Source organism: Podarcis liolepis, assembly GCF_965112155.1.
Source record: "Podarcis liolepis genome assembly, chromosome: 10".
Lineage (NCBI taxonomy): Eukaryota > Metazoa > Chordata > Lepidosauria > Squamata > Lacertidae > Podarcis > Podarcis liolepis.
Window position 1 is genome coordinate 44355236 of NC_139562.1, and position 10415 is coordinate 44365650.

Sequence of the window (10415 nt, forward strand, 5' to 3'; positions counted from 1 at the left end):
CCTTGTCACTGGAGACCCAGGTAACCTCAGTGCCTAGAACCACCTTTTACCAGCTGTGGCTGATATAACAACTCTGGCTGTTCCTAGACCAGGAGAGCTTGACCACAGTAGTTCAGGCACTGGTGACTTTAAGGTTGGATTACTGAAATATGTTCTGTGTGGGATTTCCCCTGTGCTTGGTTTGGAAATTACGGTTTGTACAGAATGCTGCAGCATGGTTGCTGAGAGGAGTGAGACTCTGTACAGCATCTAACACCTCTGAACAGAGACCTGCACTGGTTGCTGACTTGTTACTAGGTCAAGTTCAAGGTATATAAAGTCCTCAACTGCTTGGGACCAGGAACTTACAAGATCCCCTTACCCCATATATGCCCATTTGACTGCTTCAGTCTGTGGAACTGGCACTGTCCAGGTGTCACATAATATTTGCTCTGCACTTAGAATAATAGAATTGTAGAGTTGGAAGGGACCCAGGCTGGATCTATAAAGGTAAAGGGACCCCTGACCATTAGGTCCAGTCGTGGCCGACTCTGGGGTTGCGGCGCTCATCTCGCTTTACTGGCCGAGGGAGCTGGCGTACAGCTTCCGGGTCATGTGGCCAGCATGACTAAGCCGCTTCTGGCGAACCAGAGCAGCGCACGGAAACGCCGTTTACCTTCCTGCCGGAGCGGTACCTATTATCTACTTGCACTTTGATGTGCTTCCGAACTGCTAGGTGGGCAGGAGCAGGGACTGAGTAATGGGAACTCACCCCGTCGCTGGGATTCAAACCGCCAACCTTCTGATCGGCAAGTCTTAGGCTCTGTGGTTTAACCCACAGCAGCACCTGTGTCCCTAGGCTGGATCTAGACACATCAAAAAAAGCATTTCAGGAAAACGCATTGTAAACCTCAAAGTGGGAAACCACGTTGGTGAAAAACAGAACTCCAAAGCGACACCTGGTGTCACAGTGTTATAATGCATATAAAACACTTTTTCTTTAGTAAATGTAGCTGAGTTCCCAAAGATATGAACATTTTAGCATATAAGTACAGTGGTACCTCGAGTTGCGGACAGGATCTGTTCTGGAGGTCTGGCCAGATCCTGAGGTTTTCGCAACTAGAGAGACTGCTTCTGCGCATGTGCTTGTGGCAAAAACCCGGAAATATACTTCTGGGTTTGCCGCTTACATATCCTGACATTTATGCAACTGGAGGGATATGTAAGCGGAGGTACGACTGTACCTACACTTTGTAACTCCCTTTTCAGTCAGATAAGCCTATGCAGACATGTAGAAGCTGACACGTGGCAACTTTGTTACATATCTTTAGGCACCAAGCAAAAACATTATTCTTCTCCCAAGCCTTTGGCTAATTAAACCATCTATGGACCATGTGTGTGTGGTGGGATACTATTGTTTGTTACTATGCTATCTATTTTTGTGTTTTTATAGTGTAAGCCACCCTGCGATCATCAGATTAAGAGGGGTATAGACATTTAATAAATAAATAACAAATAGCCTGTTTTTAGCTTTACTGTATATTATGAATTTTTAAACTTTGCCTTCTATTGATTTTAATGTTTGCTTTATTTTTGTAGGCTACTTAGAGGTTATGTTTACAATCAAGCTGCATATAAATGTTGTTAAATAACTAAAAAGAAATCAAAGTATGTTCTAAGTAATGGAGCCCCAAACTATTCATATTTATTTATTTAAAATAATTCTCTCTTGTCTCTCCTGCATTTGAGGCACCTTATGATAATAAAACACAATAAAGACAATTATAAAACATTACGACCAGATAATTTCACTGCAGTATCTTCACACTTTAATTTCCATCAGCTTTGAAAGTCTGTCTTTAAAATATAGGTCTTATAACCCTATTTTAAAAAGTTGTGAAATAACTCTGAACTGAGCTTGAAAAAGACCACCAGGGGTAAAGCTCTCAACTTGTCTGGTCCTGGTTAACAATCTTGATGCCCTGTGTCCTGAACTAACTGGACCGTTTTCAGTTGCAGTTCCACATATACTGAACTGCACAGATCCAAACACATAAAAACCACAGCATTTATGTTTCAGTTGCTGTGGCAACACAAATTACTGTTTATATGGTGATGGCTAATAGCTGGGCTTTGAAAACAATAAATGAATGAATAATTAAGTACAATATTTGATTTTTCCTTTGTTTTACACAGAGCTCATAAAGCTTTGTCTTGTCCTTTTCAGCACAGGAACACGGCAATTATTCACCCCTGGGTATAATCAACAAAATGGCCTGCCCTAAGTCAACACAGAATGCTTATTCCCAGTGAACTGCAGGCATACCTGCAGACTTCAACTACCATGCCATGAACAGCCAGGGTTGCTATAAATTAGGGTGAGGGAATCTCAGGCCCAGGGATGGATGAGACCCTGCAGGCTTGTCTGTCCAGCCCTCTGATCCGTACCCAGGCCATGTACCCCTCCACAATCCATACTTCCAGGATGCTGTTCTGCACTGTCTAAAAGTACTTTCGCCCACTTTGAAAGTATCCTTTAAATATTATAAAGCCTCATGCTTACCTAGATGAAGAGAAGTTTCTGTATGCAGACATACATATTGGGGACATTTACGTAGCACCCCATAGATCTGAACTGACCAGCTGAGTTGTAGTCCAGACCCTCTACCACTTAAGTTCACTGCATTGTTACTGAAGGGGGTTAATCACCCAGACCTTATCTGTTTCATGATCAGTAGTGCAAACTGAAGCTTTCTCAGTTACCATAATCCCAAACCCAAAGAATTCTGCTCTGTTTGGCAACAATGGGACTCGCCTCAAGACCTCAGCAATCACAATAATACTATTCCTTAAATTAATAACAACAAGGAAACATAAATGGCATTTTTAAATGCCTGCAAACAATTAACATTTCCCCCCCATCCTATTCACTTGGATACAAATCCCACTGATTTCGGTGGAAATGATTACAATTGCAGTCTTTAAACAATAACGAGCAGAGGCTGCCGAGAGTATAAAAAGAAAGCTTTCCAAGTTGCTCCAGATCTGGGTAAGCAATTTTAATGGTAAGCATTTGAAAGACAAGCTCCACTGGGGGAAAAAGGCCAAGTTAACAAGGGAACACTTGAAGGAAGTCTAATCTCAGCTGGCATGTTGACTGGGAAGGTCAGCTTCATGCACGCGTTCACAGCTGGAGTCGGGCTCCCTCTGTCAGGCCAATTGTCCTCTGCACTCCAGATACTAAGCCAAACTGAAGGTGCCTTCACTCTGCCAGACCCTTGCATTTTACTAGTTTAAAGGGAGTTTCTTTCCCCCACCACACCACCCTGTCAGTTTACATATCATTTCCACAGAGCAGTCACCACAAAAAAAGGAATACCGGGTGTATGCTATGCAACGACTTTTTCAGTCTCTCCCCTTAAAGTCACACAACCCTGACAATGCATATAGATTTAGCAAACAGGGAATGCAACACATTAGTTGTGCTTTATTTTAGTACAAGATGGCCCAGTATTTAAAAGCAGCATAGTTTGCCAATTTATATGCGTCAAGGAAAACAGAATTGACTAAAATGTATTTCTATAATGCTAGCATCCTTGAGCTTAGCCACCGTGATCTAGATAGTCTTACCATACAGGGCCATTCTAATTAATAAGAATATCATAAACTTTTATGACATATGGTGAATTTATTTACTTACCTTATACTATTAAACTTTCGTTGTGTGGTGGTCTGATGACTAGATACAAATAAACAAATCTGATCTATCATGATTTATTAATTGTAAACTAGCTATAGGTTGATCCTATTTTAATTTACTTCTGACTAAATATGTATAGTTCCAACTTATACATTCACTACCCTTGATTCCAAACAGCACAGATGAAATACTTTGCAATAAATGTGTTTTGCCATGTTCTACAGCACATGAAAGAAAGCAGTGTTTTATATGCATTACATTTATATACATTATCCATCAAGTCTCATCTGTAGGCTGGATAGGCTGACGACAGATGTCAGAGGCAATACAGTGGTACCTTGGTTCTCGAACTTAATCCATTCTGGGAGTCCATTTGACTCCCGAAACTGTCGAATACCAAGGCATGGCTTCCAATTGGCTGCAGGAGCTTCCTGCACTCAATCGGAAGCTGCAGAAGCCATGGAAGCCGCGTCGGATGTTTGGCTTCTGGAAAACGTTTACAAACTGGAACACTTACTTCTGGGTTTGTGGCATTTGGGAGCCAGTTTGTTCAACGACTAAGCAGTTCAGGAACCAAGGTACCACTGTACCTGAATCCTCAACTTTCAGGAAGGCAGATACCTTTGCCACTTGGCTGCTATGTCGCATTTTGAGTGTGTCCTTCTGCCTGTCCCTGTGGTGCACAGCATCAAACATTTCCAGAGGAGTAGTTGTGTTTGTTGGTTTCAGCAAAACAATCAGTCTTGTGGCAACTTAATAACTAACAAATTTATTCTGGCATATATATTTTGCCACTCTTGTTTCCAGTGAGGAATTGTTACATAGAATGAAGTTATTAGTCAATAGCTTTACTTGGTTAACAACAAACAAAACATTCAGCTAGGAACAGTAATTTGCACTAACAGTGGAAAATAAGGAGGCGAGACACAAGGTTGTGTGAAATAGGCCATGTTTATTCCTTTAAAATGGACCAGCGGTGGGGGGAAATGGTGGGGGATATTAACTGCATATGGCAAACTGTGGTCAAGCCAGCCCTACTAAGAATGAGGAGCAGCATTTCATCTACCCCTTTCCTTATGCCCCATCTTTCAGTTGAGTCAAGAGGCCTTGCTGCTTCATAGGTTGGCCCCAAAGGTGTTCCCTACCCACAGCCTCAAAGACAAATCTCAGCACTACATCTGTTACTCTTAAAGGTGCCTAAGGAGGCTCAGCAAACCTTACCATAATTATTTTGGCCTATGTGGCCAATTAACCTATTCAATGGCTGCCACCTGCTAAGAGCACCAGCCACCAAATCAGTACAGTGTAGGCAAAAAAATCAATCAGCAAAGCCAAAAAAATCCTACTTGGTCCCAGAAGACAACTAGCAATGCCTATACTGAACAAGGCGTAAGGGGTGGGTGCCAAGGAATGGAAGAGGCTGAAGGAGAGGCTTAAATAGTCCAACCTTAGCCCCGCCATCTCCTTTAGCATTAGCATGTATTAGGACTCTTGAAGCCTCCCCTTCCCTAAAGGGCTGCAAAGGAGATTTGCCTGCTTCAGGCAAGGCTGCAAGGAGATTTGTCATAATGGTTTGAAATAGCATTATTTGCTCTATGAATAATGATGTTGACCTCAATAGTAAAGTAAAAAGATACTGGCTTTAAATGGAGAAAATTCACTACCAAGAATTACTATGATGACCGATAACGCAAAGCAATGTTCCAAACAATGGTTGAAGTTGAGAAAGAGAAATAAAAAGGGTGGTAATCACAAAGTTTCACCCAATTAAACAATCTTGGTGTCATGATAATAGCAACAAATTGATGTTCCGTCTATTCACTTTCATGAAAAGTAGCACTTTTCTCGAAGTCATACAATTATTTTAAAAGTGCAGCAACAAACCTTTAGCCCATTGCATCATGCCAAAACCTATACAAATGGAGCTTGCACATTTTTCAAGCATTAAACTGGGTGGATATAAATGTGACCTAAAATCCACAAGACAGTGGTGCAGCATCACCTCCTGGTTTGGAAGAACAGTTTTCACATATCAAGGAGGCCTCTAGTATAAAAGTCTCATACTCTACTGTGTCCAAATCTGTTTGTCTTGAGGGGGGGAAAATATATCCATCATGTTCAAATGCCTTTGACCTTCTACCCAGTAGCCACACCAGAGAAGATTAGGGGTGGGTATCCAATGTCAGATCAAGTAAAAACACTCTAGTGTGGCTACCAGGTTTGATAAGTGGCATATAGACAGGGGTGGGGGACCTTTTCCAGCCTGAGGTCCACATTCTTTCATAGGAAACCTTATGGAGGTCACATGCCTATAGTGGGTGGAACACTGAACGCAGAAGGCTACATTGCTGCCCACATGCAGAAGTCAGAGATTTCTTCACACAAACACATCTCTCCATCCCAGCAAGCAAGAACAACTTCCACAGTTGAAGGATATATTACAGTCAGGCAGAGGCACTCAAGAAGGATCTGAGCAGAGCCAGAGAGCAGTGTGGCCTGGGCAGGGCAGGGCACAGCTTGGAAAGCATCCCAAGAGCCAGACAGAGATGCCTGAATGGCCACATCCTCCCCTCAAGTCAAAGCTTCCTTATCTCTGATATGGAGACTACAATTTCCTTGGCCAGACTGAGTAGTAAATCCAAAGCGAAGATTGATCTACCTTCCTGGGCACCTGCTCTGGTCTTAGGCAGAGATCAGTTAAAGATTAAATAAAATACTGCACTTCAAAGCCATGCCTTGGGAAGCGAAGGTAAAGATAGCATCCAGCAGTGCTAACCAAGTTTATGCTCTTGCTTCATTTTTAACTACTCTGTAAACAATGCATCATAATTATATAGTGGGCTGGTATAAGTACCCGAAAGAACATAAGACAGGGCTGCCATCTAAGACACCCCAAAAGTTGTTGAGCCTGGTGGATCAGGCCAGTGGCCCATCAAATAATACAAGATACTTGTATATGTACCTTGCACCTATTTTGAATGGACAAAAAAATGTATCTAAATGGCTTACATCCTATTTTCTAATAAACAGATGTTTAAGGCCGCAATCCTATATAACCTCTTATCTGAGAGTAAGCCCCATTGAACTCATTAGGATTGCACTATCAAGCAACATCTACACAGGTGTTTTGGCAAGAAATTGTTTTTCTAGGTTGCCCCTTGTAGCATGGTTCTAAACACATACATCCCCTAAGTGTGCATGGATTTGCCTTTGAAGTGGTGTCTCTGTGCCACCTCAAGGTATAGTAGAGTGACGTGAGATCATCCAGTACACCTGTATTGCAGTGCCCTAGCCTAGACAGCAACTTCTCAGTGAATGTACAACAATAAAACAAAGCATGCAAGCTGTGGATGTAGCTTAATTCCTATATAAAAGCACTTTTCATGTATAAATTTTGATAATCTGAAAGCGTATTCTCAACCATACTTTTTTTTCTACTCAGGCTCCATAAATCCACAATTAACACATACATATTTTACCTCTTTGTACCAAACAAAAAGAAATAAAAATCTGCCATGTACTTTGACAGCACAGAAAGATACTAATATAAACATACATTACACACACACACGGCACTGAGCCTCTGGGGCTTGCCGATCAGAAGGTCGGCAATATGAATCTATGCAACGAGGTGAGCTCCCATTGCTCTGTCCTAGCTTCTGCCAACCTAGCAGTTTGAAAGCACACCAGTGAAAGTAGATATATAGGTAATGCTGCAGCGGGAAGGTAAACAGCATTTCTGTGCACCTGGCACTCATCACAGTGTTCTGTTGCACCAGAAGCAGTTTAGTCCTGTTGGCCACATGACCTAGAAAGTTGTCTGTGGACAAGCGCTGGCTCCCTCAGCCCGAAAAGCAACATGAGCACCGCACCCCATAGTTGCCTTTGACTGGACTTAACCATCCAGGGGTCCTTTACCTTTACCTTACGTGGCACTGTAAATCCTGACTGTCTCTGCTAAGAAGTAACCCACTGAGTTCAACCATACATACTACCAGGCATGTTTCTATAGGACTACAGCCTTAAACATATTTCAGAACTCTACCATCTCCATCCCCTGGTACCTTCCAGCTCAGAATATACAAACAAAGAGTACCAAGTGTTGGAGAGCTGTAAGAAGTACCATGGCTCACTTAGTTTGCAGTAGCCCCGCTGAATGTAATAGAATGCATGATTGCAGCCTACAGATTTGAAAGTGACATGGATCATGCTCAATCCTAATGTGAGTATTTTTACAATAATATTTTTATCATAGCTCATGATGCTGGTTTCAATGCTGAATCAGATTTTTTAGCTCTTGAGGATGGTTCCCAAGACTCTGTCAGGCTCCATCGTGCATTTGGATTTTTGTTGGTGGTGGAAAACAGGCACATCTGTCTAAAACCGGAGTGCCTCAAGCTTGGGAATTACACAGTGCTGCCCATCTCAGTTATATCTGATGTAGTCAAAGTGATGGACAGACACGAGACTGTCTGATAGCCCCACTTTTAAAGAACTGCCTTCTGATTCCATGTCATGTTGGGGTGGGTTCCACAAAATTCAAATTTGTTGTTGGCAACAGTAAAATCTATTGGGTTTTCCATGGAAAGGTTAAATCCCAGTTAAATGCATAGGCTGGCATTTTTATGCCATTGACATCCTGAGGGTGCTGTGAAGGAATTGCATACATGAGGAGTGATGATCCCACAACACCCATAGGGTAACAAACCTATTGAGACGGACACCTTCTTTCTTGGGAAACTCCCCTGCTCCTAAAGAACAAACTCAAACTCCACAATGTCCTTAATTGTTTTTAGCGCTCACGCAACTGTCTCTCAGAACAGCTCATCTGCATTTTTTTTAAAAAAAGTAACCTTAATTGTGGAACAGGATCACAGGGGGAAAAAGCACCATTTTCACAAAGTTCCCTTTGAGAGGGGCAAACCTAAACCAGTAGACACACCACAGGGTTTTGCTTAGGTTACTAGATACCCATCGCTTTAAGCAGCATGGCTTATTTCGGATACCGCTGTCCCCTGCTTAATCCAGGACATCACGTCCTCAGCAGAACATGGTCTTGCTCTGGCACGGGTGACCATCGCGCAAAGGACTGAGATCGACGAGATCCTTTATCCTCCGCTAGTTCTTATACCTTATTCTAACTAAGCCAAAGTCTGCGCAATTGAAATAGAATCACAGAGCCCTCCTCGCATGTCTTCATCCGCCCCTCTTCCTCCGTTGTTTCAGTGGGTCTCAGATTGTAAACCCTCGAGGTAGGACCTGTCTTACCTGTTCTTCGTAAAGCACGCCGATGGCGTAATCATAGCATCACCCCCTATACCTAGCCTCACCAACGACTAAGGTAGCGGCTTTCTCATTGCCCTGCCCCCGCTCCTCTTCGTTCCCGCAGCTGCAAAAAAAGGGCGCTTGCCCCGCGCGCCAAAGCCACTTACAGGTAAGAGGTGAAGACGCTGAGGTTGGCGGGCACGCCGGCCAGGCCCAGGTCCGAGCAGTCCACTCTCACCAGCATCCCGTCTTCCTCGCAGTGGCAAGCGGCCGGGCAGCTCCTCGGGCGCCTTCCGAACGGGCTCCCTCCGCCGGCAAGCGGCACCAACGCGCCGAGGAGCCCCAGCAAGCTGGCAAGGAGCAGCGCGCGGGCGGCGGCGGCGGCAGAGGAGGTGTCCATGGTGCCAAGGCAGCGCTGAGGGGGCGAGCGGCGAAAACGGCGGAGCTCCTTTCCTGAGAAGCCGAGGGAGCCGCTGACATTCCCCGCTCAGCTGTACGGCGCGGGGGCTTGGCGACGCTCGGAGGCGCGCGCTCGGCTTTTTGAGGTGGGAAGGCGACTCTCGCCCTTCTGTGAATAGATAGCCTCAAACTCAGCGAGAGAGGGGACGCTTAGAATAGCTGGCAGCTCATGAAACTGCAGTTGGAGGGACTGCGGCGGCGACTGCTGCTGCACCCGTAAGCCCCAGCCGCTCTTTGTAGGAGCATCTCAGTTTACACGCTGTTTTTAAAGAGCTGGAGTCTGAACCGCGCGCGCCCGCTGACGTCGCCCCGACGTCGCCTCGCAGCCGCGCTCCCTACTCCTGCCAGCGCCAGAGAGGGGGGGGGGCGTGGTTGCGTGAGCGACAGAAAGCTCGCGAGGGGGGTGGGGCTTGTGCGCTCTCTTGCCAGAGCCCGGCGGGAACAGAAGTTGGCCGAGGTAGATGCGAACGCCGAGTGGGAGTTTAGGCGCGCTTCGCTCCCTTCCCGCCCCTTCTTCTTGCTGCTGTTTGGTGTGCCAAGCGGGAAAAGGCCAGCTTGGCAGCGCCTCAGAGCTGCGAGGCGATAGTCCTTGACGCAACTAAAGCCCGGGACGGCCGTAGTTTTCCCCTCGACGTACACAAACCCCGCGCAGCCGAAGCCCCTCACGTCAAATGTCAGCGGGAACTTTGTTCTTACGGAAGTCACCATTCCCGCCGCCCCACAAACATTTCACCTCCAACCGCTCCATGGTGGCGGGGATTCAGCAGGTGCAGCTTTTCTGACCACCCTGCAGCTGTTAAAGAAACAGGAGGTCAGACACGTGTGAAGCGTCCCTTCAGTCCCCGTTCCCAAGAGAGCGTTTTCTTTAAGCAGCCTGCTAATGACATATAAATATAAGTTCAAGGCATTCGCAGGAAGATCTGTCTGGTGGCAGTCATAGCCAGAGGGGGGCAGTGGGTAGGGTTACTAAGCTCACCGAGCGGTTTCAGATATTTATCCCATTGCATAGCTG

At 45.1% G+C, this 10415-nt stretch overlaps 1 protein-coding gene across 1 annotated transcript in view; it reads right to left on the reverse strand.

Annotated features, from left to right (window-relative positions):
* The window catches only part of LGR5 (leucine rich repeat containing G protein-coupled receptor 5), a 68541-nt gene extending 58776 nt beyond the window's left edge, over window positions 1-9765 (reverse strand). Inside the window, exon 1 of the mRNA XM_083463426.1 lies at window positions 9112-9765. Within this exon, the coding sequence (XP_083319552.1) occupies window positions 9112-9344 (233 nt within the window). The 5' untranslated portion in view covers window positions 9345-9765. The remainder of the gene's footprint in view (window positions 1-9111) is intronic.
* Between the last annotated feature and the right edge of the window lie 650 nt (window positions 9766-10415).